The sequence below is a fragment of the Heliangelus exortis genome, chromosome 1, assembly GCF_036169615.1.
Source record: "Heliangelus exortis chromosome 1, bHelExo1.hap1, whole genome shotgun sequence".
Taxonomy (NCBI): domain Eukaryota; kingdom Metazoa; phylum Chordata; class Aves; order Apodiformes; family Trochilidae; genus Heliangelus; species Heliangelus exortis.
The window spans coordinates 6598106-6621536 of record NC_092422.1 but is presented as its reverse complement, the minus strand read 5'-3'; the positions used below and the strand labels follow the sequence as shown (position 1 = coordinate 6621536).

General features: G+C 38.6%; 1 protein-coding gene across 15 annotated transcripts in view; it reads right to left on the bottom strand.

Annotated features, from left to right (window-relative positions):
* Positions 1-23431, bottom strand: part of DLG2 (discs large MAGUK scaffold protein 2) — a 961231-nt gene that overhangs the window by 785448 nt on the left and 152352 nt on the right. For 6 of the 15 annotated variants that reach the window (XM_071732357.1, XM_071732195.1, XM_071732472.1 and 3 more), the window contains one exon: positions 19941-20015. The exons of the other annotated variants lie outside the window; for them this stretch is intronic. In XM_071732357.1, the coding sequence (XP_071588458.1) occupies positions 19941-20015 (75 nt within the window). The remainder of the gene's footprint in view (positions 1-19940; positions 20016-23431) is intronic. 15 annotated transcript variants of the gene reach the window in all.

Here is a 23431-nt window from a genome sequence, read left to right as displayed (position 1 = left end):
GTGCATGGGACATGCACAAAGAAGTACGACATGAAGATCTCAAGTTTCCATCTTCATGTCTGATAGAAAGTTTATGCTCCCGAGCAACTTCTTCAATAACCCTACCAGTAACCTCTTGTGGAACAAGTAGGACACATGCATTTACTTCCTCCTACAGAACAGCACTGTATCCTTTTGTCAGACACCTCTTCCTCTTCATATATCTGGAAGATTGTTCTGTCTTCTTCTCTGGTAGGTTGGACCAGATCAGAGAGCAGTTCGTCTGAACCAGTAAGAGAGCCAAAACTTTTTCAGAGAGTAGTAATGACTATGCAGGAAATTCAAATTAATATGGTTTGCCACATCTGGTTTACCTTTTTAAAAGACTGTTTTTGTAGTCTTTAGAAGAAAATGGCAGCATGGGTGGCTCTGAAGCTGGAGCACCCATGGCTTAGCAGTAAGGGAACTCAATCTCCAGGAATAGGGAGGTGATTGCTCTGTGTAGGGGTATGTGTGACTGTGAATGTGTGTTCATCTATGTTTAGGACTTTATAGAATTAGTTGTAGAAGGGTGTGTGGAAGTTTCTAGGTGTATATTAACATTCCTAAGTCTCCTAAGTTTTCTATTAGCCAGGTGGGGGTTGGTCTCTTTTCCCAGGCAACCCTCAGCAAGACAAGAGGGCACGGTCTCACGTTGTGCTGGGGGAGGTTTAGGTTGGACATTAGAAAGAATTTCTTTACTGAGGGCGTGATCAAGCATTGGAATGGGCTGCCCCGGGAAGTGGTGGATTCTCCATCCCTGGAGATATTTAAAAAGAGACTGGATGTGGCACTCAGTGCCATGGTCTGGTAACTGCAGAGGTAGTGGATCAAGGGTTGGACTTGATGATCTCTGAGGTCCCTTCCAACCCAGCCAATTCTATGAAAAGCTTTATTTTACTTCCCATCCCAAACACTCATTTGTCTTTTAATTTCCTGTTTCCTGTCTAGTGATAAGCAAACTCTCATGCCTCTATTGCTTTGAGCTCCCCACTTTGCTTTCCCTGCAGAAGCCAGTGTTCTGTAGTCCCTCGAGAATCTCTGAAACCCAGAGTGGCTTCTAGCAAGTTATGGAACAGTGGGACAGAATTTGTACTTGGCTTGCTCTTTAAGGGTCATGGTACATTAAATGGCTAATCTAAACTTGGGAAAACTTCAATTATTTTACTTGCATGAGAACAATCAGAACTCCTGAAACTACTTCACCCACAGGGAGGTGAGGCAAGCTTTGAATGGACTCCATGAGGGTTCAGCAGCCTGATATCATTAAGGAAGAGTGGTTTCCAGTCTTTAAGCATGGAAATGAGACCCAGGAGTCAACAGGACTAATCTTGTCTCCACCAGTGTGTACAGGTTTCACCTGAATCAGCTTCGTCTCATATGTATGTATCAGATTTTTTACAAGAAGTATCTACAATGTCTACAGAGTGCTCTGCATGGAAGAAGTAAAGGGTATTATTGCTAGTCCAGGAAATGTTGATTAGAAGATTCTATTAATAATTAAAAGTCCATTGTCATATAAGTTTTCATAGAATCATAGAATCATAGAATTAGCTGGGTTGGAAGGGACCTCAGAGATCATCAAGTCCAACCCTTGACCCACCGGTGCAGTTGCTATGTACATATGTACATATGTCCCAGACCTCTCCTTGCAACCTCTTGCAACCACTAGAGTTGCTATGTGTCCATGCCAGCTTACCCTTCTTTATTCCAGGGCTTGGCATTTCTTGGAACATAGAGTAAAGCAATTTCTGGTACATTACCATACGAAGCCTACACAAAGGGTTGTCTATTCAGTGTTTTTCTGTGCTGAAGACCACAAGAGTGCCATGTCTTTCTCTAGAAAACTTATGGAAACTGACTAGTAAGACTTAAATATGCTGCAGTGTTTGGTTTTGGGTTTTTTTCCCTCAACATTCTATAAGTGATGATCTGATCTTTCTGAGAAAATCTGCAGAGTCATTCACAACACTGTCCACATATAGATGTTAAGTGTGAATCACTGACATAAAATGAATAATACAAATTGGTTGAGTACTCACAGTACCCAGTATACACTTTCTGGACTGTCACCAAAATGTGACAGCCTCCTTCACACAGCCATTAGGTTAGAGCCAAGCATACAACATTACAAGAAGACATTATCAGTTTTACAAGAATCCTAATAAATAAGCACAGAACAAACTAAATGGTTAATTTCATTGATTTCTGGAGAAATACCAGAAGGAACAAATAAAAGATAAATTTAAAATATTTCTAAAGCACTCTAATCTTCTCTTTCTTTAAACTTATCTCTAAAATTATCTTTCTTGCAAAAGCATGAGATGACCAACAGACACAACCAATTCTGTCATTAATAAAACCACCCTCTGTCTAAGTTCATTGTCAAGTTGCCCACCAGGAACATATATATATATATACCAAAAAAAATTCTAGAAAGGAATATGTTTGGGTCACATCTTATTTTTGCAATTTTATCTAACAAGCTGTTGAGTTAGAATTGATTGTGGGACTGTTCTCAATGGGTTCAGAAATGATGCTTCCATTTTATGGATGCATATCAAATATGCTTCCATATTTGATCTCTTATGATCTCCTATGATCTTTTATTTGAGGAGTTCACACCTACTAACCTTAAGACAAGGGATCATCTATGAAAACAGAAACAAAATCCTTTTCCGTTTAAAAATTGATCTATGACCTTTTGGAGAGATGCCTTTGCACAGGACCTGGACCAAATCTGCATGCATTAGGAGCAATGGGAGCAATAACCAGTATCACAGTTTCACATGTGTTCACTGAACACCACTGAAGCACTTCAAGACAAACAGGCAGAGTTTAAAACTAACAACTGACAAAACATCAGAGGAAACTGAGTCTCTCTTCTCACCAAAATACCGATCAGTGTAAGAGCACTGGGCTAACAGCCATAAAACACTGTGTTATCATAAAACCCTCTTTGCCAATATCCTTTCTATATACCTACAGACCAGAACTAGTCTTTATGCATTTATTCTAATTCTATGTGTAGAAATAACATCCTCAAAGAGGCTGATTTCAAGAATGATGATGTAATTTTAAAAATACATTGGCATAATACATGTGTGCATTTTGCATGAAGCACTCAGCACAGGAACAGAACAAAAAGCAACAAAAAAAAAAAAGCGTACAAGGTGGATATAATTTGTGTATGTGAGAGTGGAGAGGTTCAAGGGGGCTTCAGGACCCCAAGAGTTGAAGAGTAACTCAGTGAGTCTCTGGGTGTTCAAACTCTATGTGTAGCACTCATGCTTCAAGAAGTTGTTTTCAATAAATGATGCAGTTGTGGAAAATAATGGAATGCCAAAGTTTTTCTAGCAAAACAGAACTCTCACTAAAAAAAGAATGCTGGAATTTAATTGGAATGTTGATACGCACAATTAACCCTGGTGAACATGAACATGCTCATTCGCACCAAGTAACAGAATCTGGACACTAGGATGGATAGATAGTACAAATACTATTTTCTGTCATAACCTTATGCTTTCTTCTTTGTTTTTCTACAGCCTTTAATTCCATGTGTTGGCTGCCCACTACTTCTTGATGTGTAACTTTTTATATATGGTCCAAGGATTATTCTTACTTCAGCTACATGCCTGGTTATTGGGGATTTTCATGATGGCCCTTATTCATTTTCATATTCAATCTTTAATTAGTATTAAAAAATAAGCATTTTTGTAATTTCTTGTTTTGTAAATCTCTAATAATGATTGTTTGTGATGGGGATTAACGCCCTCTCCAAAACTCTTCAGATCCTGTTCCATATTTCTTTACATGTCACAGTTAAGAAGAACAACTTTAAATTGAAGTGTTGGTAAATAAAGATTTTAGGACAGATCCATAAAATGGGTAGTAGCAAGTCATGCAAGCCATCATTTTCACTCAAGAGTTTTGAAGAAACTCAACTATGACACCTTTAAATAATAACTGGAGGATCAACGCATCACTTAACTCCCCCTTTCGGGGACTGCATATTAGTGGGTTGATGTTGTGGTATCAGCTTTTAAAAGGGCTGTGGAGGGATCTAATTAAATACAGAATAGACAAACTAGAAAAAAAATGGTAGAAATTGTACAAATGAATAAAATCTATTAGAATTAAATTCTTTTAATATAGGATTAAATTATTAACTACAAAGATGTGGCAAAACAGAGACAAATCAAGCTGTGTATAAGGTATGGAAGACATTATTTACAGCCTTCTGAAGTCTCTTCTTTCAGAGGAGACAACAATAACATAGATGAGCTTGGTTATACTGTATGGAATTGTGAAATATTTCATGCTTATCCTTTCTCAAAGACTCTTAAAGAAATTATGCTCTTAGAGGAAAGAGGATGGATCTTCCAATCAATTATCAGCTTGACAAGAACTGATAATGAAAGCTAGGCTGTAGAAGGAAGTTTCCAGTAAAATCTGTTAAGCACCCACGTAAATCAAAATAGTCATAAACCTTCTGAAAAAGAGGATAACACAGAGCTGACAATGTTTTATGAGGATATTGAGTTATCTACATGAGTAAAAATGAAAGTAAACTATGTAAAGCTACACCAGGGTCTTGTGGTGTTGAATAATTCTGTACCAATTGCTGCCTGGGATTCATTTGCCCTGTCATGAGTGTCCTGTGTCATTTTCCATGTTTTCAGGTACCTATCCTCACACTGAGCTGCCTCTCTAGAAGACAGCCACATATGATCTCCCCTAGGCCCTCTTGCATGGATGCCTTACACACGCTACAACTAGGAAAGTATCGTTCAGTTCTGCCTACAGTAAAATTAAATTTTGATCAATAGTAAGTAACACAAACACATTAATCAAGTCCTGACCATATGTATATAATGATGGGCTTTAAATGAAAAGTGGCTATTCAAGAAATTGTTCCACATAAGTTTATTCTTAAATTTACAAGAAATTGTCTTTTTTGCGTTGGTTTTTTGTTTTTTGGGTTTGTTTGTTTGGTTGGTTGGTTGGTTGGTTTTTTGTTGGTTTTGTTTTGTTTTTTTTTAGTTTGGTTTGGTTTGATTTTTTTTTTGGTTGGTTGGTTTTTGTTATACACACACGGAGTGAAAATATTTTTTTGCCATTTTGTCTTTTATGCTTTCAGGCCCCTTTCCAAGCTATTACAGATTTTGCTTGATGACTTAGATTTACATTATCTCAATGACTGGCAGCTGATAAATGTCATCTTCAACTCTAAGAAGCTAATACTGATAGAGAGGACTAATTTATTTTTCTTCAAATGTTCCTTTAAAATAAAACTTTATGTTTCTGTCCCTTTCCATAGGCTGTATATAGCTTTCCCTTGATCATTCCTGTCCCTAATGATCTTAATTCACACTGATTCCATTAAGTTCATTATTTCATCCATTTGAATACATCCAAAAATCAGACCCCCTCAACTCAATCCCAGAGCTCTCTCATACATTTCCTTTCCCAGCAGAAAAGATCTACTCAATCTATTTCTATCCCCCAGTAAAAAAGATCTAGTTTAGAAAGGGTGTGTATTAGATGTGAATACTAGTGCTCTCTAAACTTGCTCCACTCTACAGAGTTACTATATGATTTGAAAGAATTCCAAAAAATATTCAGCTTGTCAAAAGAGTTGTCAAAGCTGTATTTCTTTTCCAGGTGGTATGTAGAATTTCCCACCAAAAGTCTCTTAAGATCTATTGTTCTCAGGAGAAGTTCTGCTTTGGGTTTTTTGTTTTGCAGGTAGATTGACAAGATAGTTTGGAGGATTCTTTGTTCCATAGTATCATATTACAATATTAGTGCTCATAATATAAATGGCTTTCTGAATTTTTGGTCTTTTCATTTCACTGTCATGCTGCTTAGAGCCCAACTTCATACTCATTAATGAAAATGCAGGCTGAATATAATATTGGTTCTGGAAGCAGTGCCAGCATCCCTCTGCGACTCACTATATAGATATGGGGGCACGGTCACTCTTGGAGGTCTAAAAAGTCAAGTAGAAATACTAAACTCCAAGCCAATTAACATGAACTTGTCTTTAATACTTCAGGAGATAATGTAGAAAGCTCTTAAAATCAGCAGGAGTTGGGCGCCTAACTGCTCTTGACGTTTTTGAAAGTCTATCTCCAAAAATATAAGCAGCAGATAATAATTTAGTAATTCTATCAAAACAAGCAATTAAGTGTGTCTTGCATGATTTGTTCTCTATAAAAATCATGCTGCTTGTTTACTCAAACTTCTATTACGGTCTAGATTTTATTGATTTCATCTCTGGGTATTTATTCAATTATTTTATAAGGAATTGAAATCTAATTCATGAGCTCCTCACAGTGACACCTAAATCTTTTCTCAGAGCCAATCTGTCAAAGGAAGAGATGATTATTCAGTATAAGACAGACTCTTTTTCCCAGTATATATCACTATGCTTAGAAAGTAGAAAGTAACAGTTAGAGCTCAGCTAAATTCTATGATTAGAGTTTGCTGAGCTTCTCAAATTCTTTCCTAACTATTCTGTATTGATTTGACTAAGAAACACAATTTAACTAATGTAGCTCCTGACGCTTTCCTGACACAAATTAGAATAGCAATGTCCATCTGCAAAGAGTTATGTGAAAATCCTGCAGCTTTACACCAGACTGGTAGACAGCAGGCTCCATCACAGCTCAGTTCCTTACTGCTCACCCAGTCTGTAGTTGCAGATGTAGTTTGCTCCTTATTTTTGTATGTTGTGTATCTCAAAATGAAGCCTAGTGAAAATACACAGAAAAAAAGTGGCAATTAGAGTCCATAAGCATCACCTCTACCTACAGTTTTATTACATCCTTCCAAAAAAAGAAAACAAAAAATACTTCCACAACACTTCTCCAGCTATCAAGAGGCACTATTGTCTTACAGATCCTCTACCATGTTGATGAAATAAACTGCTTTGGATTTAATTAAAAATCTTTGTAATTTTGAGTAGAATCACTGGTCTACTTTCCAGCATCTTCCAGGGCTCCATTACGAAAAAAACCACTACGTTTCAAAGGGGGGGGAGTTCTGGTGCCTGTAAGGTAACACTCCTCACTGTCATCAGCATTTCTTTGAGAGAGCACAATGGAATTGCCTGCAGATCTGTGAATAGTGGTGACACTAAGAGCTGCCTAATCTGACACTCATGTTCCTGCAATGCAGTTCATGAAAATGGGAATGCCAGTAGGAGTGGAGATAAAAGGATATACAGGTGCCTGCCTGATCTGTGTACCTTGAAGAGATTATGCTACATTGCCTAAAGCCCTCAGCCCTACTTACATACCTAAATTGCCCCTTTGGATAGAGATGATTGCTTCATTCTCTCCCCTCAGAAGGCAGATGGAGGATGAGATGCTCTTAGTATAATTGCATCACTCTGACCTGAAATCAGAGTTCAGCAGCACTCTGGAGGTCAAATCCACATTTCTATCACCCAGTTCTATGACCACCAGCAGCAACAAGTAAGGTTCAGACAGAGGAAATCTCCACCTTACTTCCAACAAGTTGCTAGTTTTACATGGAGCAATGAAAGAAGGATGGGAAATTTACTTCTGAAAACTCTAGTGTCTGAAAACTTGGAGACATCTAAGCAGGGAGGAAGGGGGGGAGGGGTGGGAATGGGCACAGGCTCTAAGAATTGACTACTTGGGGACTTAAAATTTTGTCTAAACTGGATTTCAGCCACTAAATTGCTGATGTGGGTCTAGAGCTTTGTAGTCTTCTAATGCATCCCTGTCTGCTAGAGAGGTGTTTCATGGCAGCTAGTCCTGCTTAGGGGATAACAGCAACAACAAGTAGCTATTTGTTTTTAGTCAAACTTTTCAGTTTCATGACAGTTGAGGTTCTCTGGCTTTGGTTCAGAAACCAAGATAAATCTGAGGCTTTTGCAAGTGTGACAGTATCTTTAGTCAGTGATGAATAAAGAGAAAAAATAAGTTGAGAACAAAGATTTAAAGATTGCAGTAGTAAGCAACTAAATAAAAGGATAAGTAAAAGGCTATGGAACATCTCTTAAAACAACAAATATGATTTGCTTTCCAATGCTTTTGAGCCACATCATTTTAAACCAAAGAAGTTTAAACCACTTGATAGCTTCAACCTGTACCTATGAGGCGTAGGTTTCTGAAGTATTCTCTTTTAAAATTTAGATTATAAAATATACTTTTATGCCAATATTTTGGTTTTGTACCCAAAAACTGAGCTTTCAAAATAACAAGCTGTTTTCCCACCTTATATCTTGCCCAGAATTTAAAAAATGAAAAATAGCAGTGCCAGGTACAGTGAAATATGTCTTTTCCACTAAGCTTTCCTTTCATCTTCAGTTTCAGGATAGAAAGGTTCTAATGGTGACCCAGAAAAATGAAATGTGGAATCTGAAATCATATCACATTGTTTACAGTAATGGAGCACAAAGAAATTGAGTAAAGCAAAAAGTATTTGTATACTAGCTTGCTGATACCCAGTGAGAGACAAGATAATTTTTTCCTAGGGTGCATTAGGAGCAAGGCAGAACTTGGAAGCTCTTTGGGAAGAGTTCATAGATCCTTCATCTCTGTCCCATTATGACTAGATCAGCCACATTGTTGTGCATTTTATGTAAATTTACCACTAATAAGGACTCAGAAATTAGCTGACAATTCTATCATCTGTGAACCATAAGACAATCCACACTTTCACAAAGCTATAGCAATTCTGTAGATTATCACTACTAAACAAAATAAAAACCAGTATCCAACCTCCATGTCCAAAATACCATTTGGAGATAGTAAAATAATAATATGTGAATGAATAAAGATGTCAAGTTTGGTTTAGTAAATAGACCATTTAATAAGCTCCCTTTTCTCTGAGTTTACTACTCAGCAGCAGTTAAGGGCATCAAAAAACCCAATAAGCATGCAATATGCTAAACCACTAGTGTGAATGCTATGAATCCACAAACTTAATTCCATTTCTTTCATTTTCAGAGCAGATCAATTGAGAAGAGCCTTCTACTTTCATTTCAAAATCAATTTTTTCATTGATTTCACTGAAATAAATGGTATTGTACGAGAACCTACTGTTACTTGGAATAGGAAGAGTGCAAATAACTACACAAGAAGAGCTCCACAAATTCCCATCAGCCACAATTTAACAAATAATGTGCAAAAAGCACAGGAAACAGATATGAAAAAATTGAAAGATCTGCTTAAAATAATTTTTATTGTAAAGCACAATGAATTTCCATAGAACTGATGTTGCAGAAAGTTAGTGGCAATTTGAATTTCATGAAAGATAGCTGAAAAAATAATTGTTATCACCTCTTAAATCTCTAAAAGCACTCTTCATGCACATATCTAAAGAGGGAGAAAATGCATAGCTGATCAGATTGTATTCTAATAGAATAAGCCTATATACTAGACAAGAAAAGTGATAAGGATGTACCTGTTAAGTAAAAACTTTTGCTACTACAGTTAAGAATTGATACAGAATAGATGAGAAGATTTTATTACCAAACCTCTTCTTTAATAAATAAATAAACAAAAGGAAAAAAAATCCAGAAGAGGACTCAAACTTCAGTTTTAATCACTTTTACTAGAAAGAACAAGCAACCAAACCCTTCTCTACTATATTGGTGCAAATCTAGATTTACTTTACCTTATCTGTGAGCAGAATTTTGTTCCACTTATCATATTCTTATTTTAATGAGTTCCAGCCTATCAAAGGCAACTGCCTATCCATTCCTCAGACTTCAGAAGTGTCTAAACTCAGGAAGTAGGAGAGATTCTCAGAAAAATATCAGTCTGCATTTGACATCTTACCACACTTTTAAGTATCAACCATGGACTTCTATCAGCTGCAGAGGACTTTGGGGACTTTTGTTCTATCTGCAATGGCCAGTCTAAAGATTTATGAACCATCTAAAGAGACTCAGTCTGCTAATGCCAGATGTGACATAAATTGACTTGTTAGCAGGCAGGCCTGGACTGAGCTTTGAATCAAAGGCTCCATCATGCAGAAATGCAGGACATTGGGACATGCAATTCCGTTTTACAGCAAAGGGAAAATTCTCAGGTGAATGATTCACTTGGCTTTTTCACTGATACTAATCTTTAAATAGTGGCTGTTTGTGTTTCATGCTTTATGTTATCATATTTATGCAGTAGCAGAGACCAAGACAGGATCACAGTGGAGGTGAGAAGTGTCTGACAGTGAATCGCTTCCAAATTCTTAAGTGAGGTTTTACATGACACGGTTTCCTCTAATAAGAGTTGACTGGGTGCAATCTCCAAGATGTTATTCCCTGTCCTGCCACTCAATGTTCCCCTTCTGCTACTGTCATAACATTTAAATATCTCTAGGTAGCTACCCAGAGTTAGAAATCATGACTTTTTTCCCTGATTATTTATTCCACGATAATAAGTGGTCTGAAAATAATCAATGTTTATCCAAACAGGAATATCTCTCCTTCTAAGGACATTAAAGTAATGATACAGGAGTGCATATGAAAATTTGAGAGCTATTCTGAGGGTGAAAATAGAGCACTAAAATAAGGAACAGTACTCCCTTACCCCTCCTTCCATTCCCAGAATAATTCAAGATCCAGTCTTCACTCAGGAAATTCCAGACTGGTGACAGCAAAGAGAACACCACAGCACTCAGACTGAATGGCAAGTGGCAAAGCAAAAAAACCCAAAAACATAGGTGAACATCAGCAGGTTTAGATAATCGGGAGATAGGGTGAGAGAGTTATGTAAGCAGCAGAGACCAGCACAATTGGGTAAGCTTAGGAGTTGGTGTCAGAGGTACAAAGAAGCTACTGAAGTGTCTCTATAAAAATAAAAATACATACTCTATAAAAATAAAAATAAATATACATGGTATGTCTTTGTGGGAGGAAAAGCTTTGACTTTTCTGTGGTTGTGCTTTTTTTTATTTATACAGCATCCTATTTTAGATGTTTCCACCATACATTACAAGGAATTCAGAGGAATATAGAATGCATAGCCTCTAAATGTAGCTGTCCTGAAAAGCACAGCAAGGACAGTGATGGCAGAGCAGATTGGGGATTTGACAGCTCCTACACACTTGGATTGTCCCATTGCTCTACACAAACATCAGAGGTGTGGCCCAAAATGCCAGAAAAACATCAAACCCTTTCCTGAAGTTACATTGCCTGTGATGGTATTTGTAAAAATGTCTCTTTCCCTTTCACAAAAGAAAAACATCCTGTCAACAACTGCTTTGTTACAAAGCCACAAGGTAGTTCCTTGAGCAGTCGAATGGCACAGTAAAATGATTTACAAAGAGGCAGCATAATGCTTGTACTAATTAGCTCTATCATGGGTTAATTACTTTGGGTGCAGTGATCACTTCAGAACTGACATGCTCAGTGTTTCTCTTTACAATGCAGACATGTTCTCTACCTCTCTGCTTCTCCCCTTTATGTGTAAAAAGGGGATAGCAGCTTTTCCCAGCTTCTTCTCAAGGGTCTTGTGGCAATACCCTGGGATGCTGTGACGCTAAGGAAACACAATAAAGCATCCAAGGTAAGAGAGAAGGGATGGGCCTACTGTGGGTCAGATGTAAAGGTACTGTTGAAATAACTGATAGGTTGCATCTGAATCCATACCTAATACTAAATTCTTCCAATAAATATTTATCCCAGTGATGTCACAGGATGAAAATGGTGATGTATGATCAAAAAAATGCAGATACATACTCAGAAAAATTCATGCAGGCACACTGACCTGTAGAGATACACACACAAACTTCATGCAGACTGCAAGAGCCACCAACAAACAGAGCTGAGTGCCTTTGGCAAGGCTCAGATCCTACCAAGGGATGACACAACTCGGGTCTCCTTCTATGGGCAACAAAAGCTGCAGTTAAAGGAAACAAAGCCTAATTTTCATGACTGTTCCCAACTGCAAAAAAAATATCAAAACCAGCAGAAAATGAGTATTCTGCAGGGGACATTAATTTCTATCAGCCTTGGAAGAAGCTTTTTATATTAGTTCTTCATAAATGCTGGTCCAACACCTCCCTGACAGACAGGCTGTCCCAGTCCCAGGGCAGGATTCCTATGTTCATGTATATGTGCATATGAGTGATACCAACGGGGTCAAAGGGAAGCCCTCTAAACACTTCACAGAAGACATTCAGAACTTTTAAAGAATAAATCTTCAGAGAACACAGTCACTAAGGCAGCTATTCACAACCATTTATGTGATACAGACAGATCCTTATGTTTCTATAGCCCTCTAAGTGTAAATGACATTATACAACATGTAGGTACTGAATGGGAAAAAGGACCTGCGATCAAAACATACAGATGAAAATGCCACTAAAACACATGGTCCATTATGATTAAATAGTGGGCTTTTTTTTCAAGGTATTAGGAAAAAGTGTATTGTTAAAATACAATTTTATCTGACATGCTGTAATGCCTCTATGTCTTGGGCTGTGCCTGGATTCCATCCTGCAACTTAATTTGCATTTTGCCTAGAATTCAGTGGCAGCTCCACCTATCTATAAGAAAAGAGCTACAATAAACAGCTTGTCTGGGGCAGCCTTGAAGGAGAGTCTTGTAGCTGAGTCTGATATAGGTCACCACTTTGCCACAGACTTGTGCAACACTGAAAAAACCCACTGGCGTGGGATACATCTTTAGTTCAGACACCTGCACCAGAGCCGGCTGACTGGGTCTCCCTTATCATTAATTGAGAGAAACGCACCCTTCAACAGCCCAATTAATACTTTAAAACCAGCCTAAAGTTGAATTGCACCTCAAAGGTATTTATAACTCTACAGTGACATAAATCTAGACAGATGTATTTCGCTTTCTGCATCTATCAAATGCTGCTGAAAAACCCTTCATTCCTACTCTTTGTCTTCCACAACTGCTTCAGCCACAGGCATCTACTATAGATTTTTTACAGTGCCATGCATGAGGAGGCTCCTTGCTCACATGCAGTTTCCATACATCATTGTGGCTTGAGTAACTGATCCAGGAGTCACATTTAGTTCTACTTCATCTGCTTCACCTGTTGGTTACATACACATGGCCATTTTTTTCATTTAAATGATGACATGTTCAGTTTCCCAAAAAAAAGGAAATCACTCCCTCATTTTATGCTGAAACATATTTAACAGAAAAAAAAAATGGAAACAGTTTAGCCCACCTTATTGAGGACTAAAAATACTTCTAAACAATCATAATATTCATATTTGCTGGTTATTGCAGGGTATAAATAAAAAGTACAGCTAACTTTGTTCTTGTGTATATCCCCATAAACTCACAACATCTGAATTGTTCATGTTTGACTTTAGCATGGAATTTCCTATGTCAGGAAAGCTTGGCTTTTGGACAGCAACACCCCTGGGATATAACCCTCAAGCTATGCATATGTTACCAGGACCTCAACAGTGCTTTTCCTTGGGGAGTAATAGGTAAAAAATACCGTAGAATTTGCATATGCAAACAGTTTTTAAACTCCATGATTTTGCCAGAATGTTGCCTGGATAAATCATCACTTGAAACAGAATTTTAAAATATTGTCCAGAGGAGCGTTAAATTTTGTTTCAATATTTTTCCTCCTAAACCTTCTGAGTTGCAATGATTTTAAGTAGTTAAATTTGTATTTGTTTTTCTATAAAACTTTGCCTCTAAGTAATTGCTGTCATAAAGATCAATATCAAGTTTCATATTAAATAAGTTATTTTTAACCAAGCGAGAAATATTTTATTCTAAGTTATGCACTGCTACACTTCTGTGTCTAGAACTGTTGTAGAAACATCCTGGGTCTTTCCATAAAACAAATTAAGCAATAAAGATAGAAAATAACCTGCACATAATGTGTGCTTAATGAAATTACTCAGTGTAAATAACTCATGCAAAAATTTCATGATTATGATATCAAGCAGCTATGTGGGTCAATCTGCAGATAATGATTTTATACAGCAGAAAGTTTATCATACTGGTTTTTAAGCAAATTACCACCTTACCTTAAAGGTTTCTGAGCTTGTTTTGCTACCATGAAACCTCCCTCTTGTTTCACTAGTCTGACATGAACTGAAACAGGATGAAGGACCACATGTGTCACACATTAAGTATATATATTTCATTGTCAAAGAGCTGTTACCATTTTAAAGAAAAAAATTTTCTCCCCTTTCTTCTCTATTATTTTGTGGAACAGAGGAGTAAATGGCTTCTTTTATCCTGTTTTTCTCAAAATTTGCTCCTGAGCCCTTCTGTTAACACATATTCTGTTAGTGGCTGCCTGCCTCAACCCAAGCATGAAGAATTTGCTGCCCTGCTGGGATGTGCTGTGATTTGCTGCTAATCCAACACTACCTTAGTCTAGCTGGAACTTTCCCTGCTGAATCTGTAAATCAGATTACAGAGAAGATGTCATCTCCTCTTCAGCACATGGAGCTACAGCCAAGAGTAATAGGAGCAGCATCTTTGTCCCTAGGGAAGGCGACGCAGGGACGAGTGCAAATGAGAAGGAAGCTTCAGAGAGCTATGCACAGGGAAAAGGGATTTTGGTGGCTGTTTTAAAATCAGCTTTGTGGCTGGCAATTGGTGACAGACTCTGCAGTGAATGGTACAGGCAACCTTTTTAAATGGTAAAGAGGTGGACAGTAAACTGCTTTGAGCATTGGGGCAAGGAGGGGCACCTTGGGAATGAAGAAGAGCTGCAGTAATACAGTGGCCCAGCAGAAACATGCATGGTATTACTTTTAATATCTCCTTTAAAAATAAAAATTCGTTTTAGAACTCAAAATTTGCCATTACCATCAGCATCAAGGTGAAAGAAAAAAGAGCAGAACATTGTATAGCCTAGAAAATATTCCTCACCACCCAGATTGTCTGTGAAACTTAGTAGCCAACGGGGTTTTAAAGAAAAAGAGTTAAGGTTTAGAGAGAGAGGAGAGACACCCTGTAAAAGGCACTTTCTGGAGTGCAGAGCTATTTATTTATTTTATAGAGCAGATCTACACCAGAAAGGAAGCGACATCGTTACAAGGCAGAGCACAAAGCCCCAGGAGACAGCAGACGCTGGCCAAACAGAGACATTTATTTTGGGGTTTTCATATAAACAGACCAAGATTTATTTCAGAAACTATTGTTCCAGACTCATAGCCTTAAAATTAAAGCAAAATATGAATATGTCAATATATTTCTGCTTAGCTCCATTGCACAATACTGAACAAACTTTACATAAAGCACAAGCACCAGAATTAACAGACAGTCATCTTCCAAAAGCATTAATTTCTTTATAACAACTCCTGTGACATGAGTCTGAATATAAAAACCTTGATTAGTCTGAACCAGGAATTAATCTAGTTAACTCCCAGCTCAGGCTAAATTCAGGTATTGTGCAGGGCATTAGTGCATTCCTGTCCCTCCCGTGATCCAAACTGGGAAAAGATAAAGCCAGACTAACTTTATTCTCTGTACACAGGTGTCTCCCATGTAAACAGAGAAATAATATCCTGCACACATATGCAGGATTCGGAAAGGAGTGATTTTTGCTATCCTTGTGTTTTGGATAGAGGTAAAGACTGAGGGCTCAGCTGCCAAGCAGGCTGGCAGCCAAAACTTGCACTGAATTTCCACGGAATGTAGCAAGTCTGTGAGGCTGCAGCCCATGAGCCATCACAGCATGCACGGCTGCTGCATTTCCGCTGTCAGGACTCTTGATCTGGTTTCTCTATCCTTAAATTCACTGCCCCTTCTGAACATTTTGGGGACAGCTGATGCTGCAGGTGGCTCTGCTTAGGGCAGGCACCAAATACATCACCTTTGGTGTCCACGCACCCTTTACCATCCTCTCCTGCTGCTTCTCAGTGGCAGATGACTCCCCAGAAAGGAAATTTTTGGTGGAAGGGGACTTGGACAGCTGGCCAAGGAACTCTGCTGAGACTGCATCAGGAAAAAGCAGAGGGATTCTATGAACACTGCAGGGTGAGATCAGGTGAATGCTTGTGCTGAATGCTGAACTGAAGAAAAGCTCTCAACAGGGCTGGAAGAAAAGAAAACCCCAAATATTTTTGCAACACAGGTGCAGCCTGTGATACTTCATTATATTTGCATAATGGATCTAGCTAGTGAGCAAGCCCAGCTATAGGAAGGTTTAATATGCAAAAGAACAGTGCAGTGAACTTCTTTTTGGAGTATTTTGTAATCAAACACTACAGATGCTTCAGAAGACATGAGTAAAAGTGCAAGTGCAGACAAAGCCACCCTTAGGTAATTCCCTTGATTAAAACTCTCAGACTTCAAATGAATCTAATTAAGGACACTGCAAAGGCAGAGAAAGGCAGTGCTCACTTATGCCCTCTTTTGCAGATGGCAAGTTGCCAAACAGAATTGAGATTCTTAATTGCAAGAATCATCAGTAAATTCAAAAGGGATGGGAAATTAGGGATTGCAATGGTAAGGCTGTTGTGTAACAGCAATGCAGCCAGATCTCCCGTTTCCTGCATTAGATGGGAAAGGCTTTCCCAAGAGGGGACAAGGTGCTTTTCACAAATACTGATGAAAAAGGTGGGGGAAACCTACCCCAGACTGCTGCCACCCTGACTGATGCAGCCAGCACAATTAATGAAAGAGGATATCCTTTCTGCCAGTGTGGTTTTCCTTTCATTATTTCACACTGTTCCCTATACCCCTATAGAGAGGCATCTGAATACGCACAATGGTCACCTAAAGCTGGTGTCATAATTGGCCAAATCTCTCCTTTTTTTCTTTTTTTTTTTTTTAAATCTGCCAGTGCTTCCATAGGTAATATGCTTTGATGTGTCATGGGAAATTTTCGTTTCATTAACCAGCTTCCCATCAAAATGCTGACATTTCACAGATATTCTTCTTAGATAAAAGCAAGACAACTAAAAATTACTTTTGAAATCAGTTGGTGAAAAATGCTGACCTCCTAGAATTTAATTTCTGTCAGATTTACTTTTCTTCAACTTCTTGCATTAGTCTTGCAAGAAAAGAAACCTACTTAAGTATGATAAAAATACTTGTAAATATCTGATACAGATAAGGTAAATAGAAAAATCTGTTTCATGCATAGAAAATGGTTTGATAAAAAAGAAGCAGAAGGTAAAGCAGGAGGTACTTAGGAAAATAGGTACAACCTATTTTTGAGGTAGTGCAGAACTCCTTCACTGCAATCAACTCTTATAATCAAGCAAAATATAGATGGAAGCAAGCTCCAAGTAGGCAATTATGGTTGAACTGTATTGTAATAACATGCTGGGGGGGTCCTTCATAAACTCATAGAATGGTTTGGATTGGAGAAGACCATATAGTTGGTCTCTATGGTATGCATATAGCATACAATCTGCAAAGATCATATAGCTGCAACCTCCTCTCCTGTGGGCAGGGACATTTTTCACTACTGGGTTGCTCAAACCCCATCCAATCTGGTCTTGAGCACTTCCAGGGAGAGGACATCCACAACTTCTCTGGACAACCTGTGCCAGTGTCTCATCACCTTCATCATAAAAAAATTCTTCCTTATGTGCAACTAAATCTACCCGCTTTGCATTTACAACCACTAATCCTTGTCCTATCCCTACAGGTCCTGGTAAAAAGTCATTATCTTTCTTATAAGCCCCCTTTATATATTGAAAGTCTACTCTAAGGTCTCCCTGGAGCCTTGGCTTCTCCTGACTGAACAACCCCAACTCTCTCAGCCTGTCTGCATAGGAGAGGTGCTCAAGCCCACTGATCATCTTCATGGCTCTCCTCTGGACTCACTCCAAGAGCTCCACATCCTTGTTCTGGGGACTCCAGACACTGGACTGCAGGTGGTGTCTCACATGAGTGGAGCAGAAGGGAAGAATCAGCTCCCTTGATGCCCTGGTCAGGGTTTTTTTTTTTGAGGCAGGCTGGGATACGATTGGCCTTCTGGGCTGCAAGTGCACATTGCCAGCTCATATCCTATTTTTTATCCACCAGTACCCAACATCCTTCTCCACGGGGCTGCTGCCACTCCACCCCCCCCAGCCTGTATTGATATTGGGAGATGCCTTGGATCAGGTACAGGACCTTGCACTTGGCTTTACTGAACTTCACTAAGCTCACCTGGGCCCACTCTTCAAGCCTGTTAAGGTCCCTGTGGCTGGCATCACTCCCCTCCAGTGTCTCAACTGCACCACTCAGTTTAGTGTCATCAGCACACCTGCACTCAAGCCCATTGCCTATATTATTAAGAAAAGAAATAGTATTGCTCACAGCACCAGTTCTCACTCTGACAATTTAAAAATAACATTTATTGCATTTATTCTGATTTTAAACAGTAACAGAGTACAATCAACATACTTTTTTCTGACAACATAGAAATGTGCAAAGCAACAGGTCTATAGCAGGTCCATAGCAGGTCTATATTACCTCTGCATGCATACCTGGTGTAACAAGGCAGAAACAAAGAACACTCAAGATAAATGCTTTTGTTTCTAGTGGTTTAAGAGAGAAATATCCTAAGAAATACCCAAAGCATTTAAGGCCACTATGTGAAAAGTCAGGTCTTGGTGTTGGAAATCATTGAGCACAACTGCTCCTGAGTTACTTCAAATGCCCAGTACACTTCCATTTCTCAAAGCACTGTGCTGCCATACTTGTGTTCATGCTGCAACTCTCTTAACATAAACAAAACCAAGAAGACCACATCACAAAGTCAATCCAAAGCCTTTGAGAATGTAAACTAATAATTCAGAAGAGTTACTAATTAGTTACTGGGCTAGATCCTCACCTGATAAAAAATTGTCTAGCTCAGTTGTCCAAACAATACTTCTAAGTGGGCCTATTTTAATGCAGATCAACAACAATATAATTAATTTTATTATCAGAACAATCAAAACACAGTGTTTATAATCACTTGCAAGATTATCAAGAGGCTGAAGGAGAGCACAAACTTGAATTTGTTTTTCATCTATCGACTCATAAAAGGTGACAAGTTAATAGCTGTGGACCAACATCATGCTGTGGTCCAGAGCCAAAGAAAATGTCAACTAAATCCTGCCAAGTCCTCAGCTGAGATAAATCATCATAGCTCTATTAGTCAGCCCTCTGCTCTAACTTCCAGCATCCAAGGATTTGGCTCAATCTACAGTATATGTTCAGACAAGACATAAATCAATGCAGTGTCAACTTGACCACAGTTTCTTTTTTCTCTTCAAATATTACTGTGTCCTTGATAGTTAAAAGCAAATCTCACTGAAGTCACATAATTGGCAGGAGGAGGAAAGCATTTACAAATGTTATTTCCTATAAATCCAGCAGAGTAAAGGTCTCTCACTGCCCATCATCCCACGAGTTGCTACCTACACTGAGCCAATTTCACACTTATTAGCCTGTACAGCACTTGGCATAATCAATCTTTCTATCTTCCATAAGAATGTAGAAAAAAAAAAGACACACCCCTTCCTTGTGTCACAACCTGGGACTGGGAACAGCCAGGCATGTTTTAAACATCAGCTGTTTCTGCCAGACCCTGCAGGAGCTTATAAATGAATTCCCACAAACTCTGCCCATGACCAGGCAAAACTAGCAGGCTCACAGTCATCATGCACACCCGGACCCCAGAGCCGGAGCAACCAACAGTAGCTTCACACACTCTGAGCTGGACACCACCAACAACCATCCCATGTTTGCCACATGCCATTGCTCCATGGAGAATTTTTTATATTCCCAAAGAAGCTGAACTTCCAGAGAGGCCCTGCTAAGCCACTACCCAGCATTTCAACAGCACAGGCTTTCCAAGGAGCTTGGTCTGGACTCAGGACCCACTTTTTTTTTCTTTCTTTCAGAAATGCACCGAGTATGGAAATTCAACCCGACGGGGCTGCTCCAAGCACAGAGACTTACCCTTCAGTCTCTCAAATCTTTGTATTAAAAGGCTCAGACTTACGCTAGAATGCTGAATGGGTATCCAGGCAGGTGTTTCGACTGAGCATTTGTGGGATGGGCATCTGCCATGGCTCTGCTGCAAATAAGTGAAAATGGCATTATACACAACACAGTATGTGCTGCAAGCACCAGGCGCAATGGACTCCATTCCAGATGGAGCATCTAGGAGTTTGCTAGTATGCACTACACCCCATAGTCATTGTCATTTGTCACATAGGGCAAACAATTTGCAGTTTGCAAGGCCAAAAGGACCCCAACACTTATCCATTAATTTTGCTTTGAAGTTTGCAGTGATGTGGGTGAACATATCCTTCATCCACTCTGAACCCCAAGCACGTGCTATCTGGCTTTCCCTCACACTGGAGCATTCAGAGAACAACAGCAGACCTTTAGGCAGTATGTAGAGATTGGCTTCTTCCCCTAATTTTATGACAGGCTGCATTTTTCCATCATGTCCCCTTTGAACTCATGACTGCTGCAGCCTGAACCACCCCAGGGCAATTTCCCAGAGGGAATAAGTTTTAGGGTGTGTTTCTTTGTTGAGCAGAACACTTCTTGCTCCCCAGATTGGCCCCTGGAGGACATGGAGCAAGTACCCAAGATTCCTGTAGTTCCCTGAAACTTTGCAGAATCAAGAGTGAGGGGTGAATTTAAAGTCTAATGTTCCACATTGCAGTGAAAGATGCAACTATCAGGCCTTGGGGCTTATCTTCCTGTAATTCCCCTTGAATTTGCAGTGATTCAATTACATTTTAGCAAAGGTTTGGAGCCCAGGAGAATGAATTGCACAGTAGATTGGGTCAGAGTCCCTGAAGAAAAGTTCAGAACAAATTTTGGTGTCTGCCACCATTACTCTCAGCATTTCATATGAGTCAAACTATTATTTAGTTCCTGGAACTGGAGGACTCTCACAATCGTGTATGTTCCTGAAGCTGGAATTAATGATCTTCAGAATACCTGCCAACCCAAACCATTCTATAATGCAGGAAAAAAGTTTCCTTCCTTCCTTTGATTTTCATATAAGCCAGATATATTGCAAGGAACCACATTACACATTTCTTTTCCTCATGCTGAGAGCAAAGGAGAGCAAGCTCTGTAAACACTTATGATGAGTCTTCACACAATTTTCAGCTTTGAGTCTGATTTCAGAACATTACCTAAGCACTATTGTGCTTTGTTCTTTATCTTCAAAATGTAAACATTTGTAAAGCTTTGCAATACTAAATACTTTTATAAGTAAAAAAACACAAACAAACAAACAAACAAACAAAAAAACCCCGCACAACCAAAGAGCAGAAAACAAAAAGAAAAACTGTGCATATTAGTTTCAGCTTTATATTCCCCAACCTTAAAAACTTTTACAGTCATCTTTTACATTTTCACATAGAAATTTTTAAGGAATATTAAAAGTAAAACAAAAAAAACCAAGCCAACAACAACAACAAAAAAGCAGCTACCAAGCAAGAAGCATTGTACCCTTAGATGAAAGTTTATAAAGTCTGGTTTAAAAGGATTTTTAAAAGTCAGTGCTATCATGGCAGCAATATCCTGCGGGTGTATCTTATCTCCTGCAAGGAAGGAATGAATGCAACAGCAAACTATGTAATCCTATTGAAATAATGAAGCTATAAATTAATTTTGATCAAAAGAGAGAACGAAATATTGGTAATTATTTTTTTTTATTTCTTTAACAATTCTAGGTCTTCAGTCTTTAAACCAAGCCAAGATAACATAAATAAAATTAATAATTTTCTTTGAACATGAAACGTTTTTTCAATTACAAAGCCAGTTCTTACAAACTCAGGTAATACATATGTCAGGAGACCCCTCAAAAGACTCCTCACATTCTTAATAGGGATACATCTTCAAAATAAACTTTCAGGTCCCATAGCAGAAGGGGCTAATACTCCACAAGTATTTTTGACTTTGGTATTCTTACCAAAATTGCCTCAGGACTCAGAATCACATGACACAAGCTGCATATTCAAAGGCCAGAAAGGCAGAGCTAACTGGGAATTGCTCATAGACACCAGCTCTCCAGAGACACAAGGGCTGGGCTGGGCATGGATCTGTTGAGTGACCTGCAGAGTTTGCTCTCTCACAGCTGGATGTTTGAATTACTATGCTGATAACATGACATTGCACTGGAATTGTCTGGGAAATGCATGTAGCTAAAGAGCTAGGACTAAACACTTTTCTCCTGATGCTTTTGGGGGCTTGGGGTTGTTGTGGTTTGTTGCTGGGGTTTTCTTTGTTGTTTTTTTTTTTTTCAATTACAGCTGACTCCTTATTCAAATTATCACTACTTTCTACATTGTTATGTAAAAACCAATGCTTTTTATAATTTTCATATCTTATACACTCACCTAGTTGAAATAGTTTTAAGAAATAAGGTTGTATATTAGCTGTTGGCAATGCTTTTATTCATAAAAGTGCTCAATTTTTTTTTTTTCTTTAATTATTCAAAGACTCCAATACATCATAAGTAGAGATACCAACTGAAAAAAATTCTCAAAGTTCAACACTACGTAAAGCAAGCATAGGAAATACTGGTAAGCATGGGAATAAATATGTTGGGTATTACTCATAGGCTGTAGAAGGAATTATTACTGCTAACATTTTTACTCACTTAGGAGTCTGCTGAGGAAAAGGACTGAAGACCTCAGTCCACCACTATACTGGAAAGTTAAAATATGAAAATTGATGAAAATCCATCATTTGAAATGTTCTCCATCAGGAATGGAAACAAGCTGATTCTTCTTAGCTTATGAAAGAGTGATTTCACAGTTTTTTTTTATCCCCTTCCTATAAGGATACCCAGACTTCTGCACCAGGCTTCACCCTTGAGACAGCTCCAATGCAGTGATAGACACAGCTACCCAGGCTCAGGCTTTATCACAGCTTCATGCAATCAGAGCCTTCAAAGTAGGCAGTAAGATCTTCAGCCTGTGTAATTTTTGTATAAAGAGACCTTGGGACACAAAAGAATAAATCCATTCTCATTGCTGAATTGGGCATCAGTCACAGCTTTTTTTCTGGGCTGATGCTTTAAGTCCTTGATAAATTGCACAGCAATAATACAGTCAGGAAGCAATGAAGCAATGACCAAAGTCAGATAGAGATGCTAACCTCCTAGTCTGTTAAAGACAGTGAAATTCCTCTGCAAGCACCATTACATGTAATTCCCAAAGCAATAGTTTATCAGCTATCCAGAAATGCAGACCCCATAGGTAATCAGGAGACAGAAAAGCACCAATTTCAGAAGACAAAATGAAGGCTGCAAACCTTTCAGAGTCTCTGTGTCCAAACTCTACCTTCCTAGCATGCAACCTTTAAGGAAGTTTCTTTCCTACCTGCTTTTCTCAGTCAGCTGTTGAAAATAACTGACTGTTATTAGTACTGATTAGAATCATTGGTTTAATGTATCTTCCTGATACATTTATATAATGTGGAGTGGTAGCATCAGTGCCCACTACAATATTGCAGTGGGAA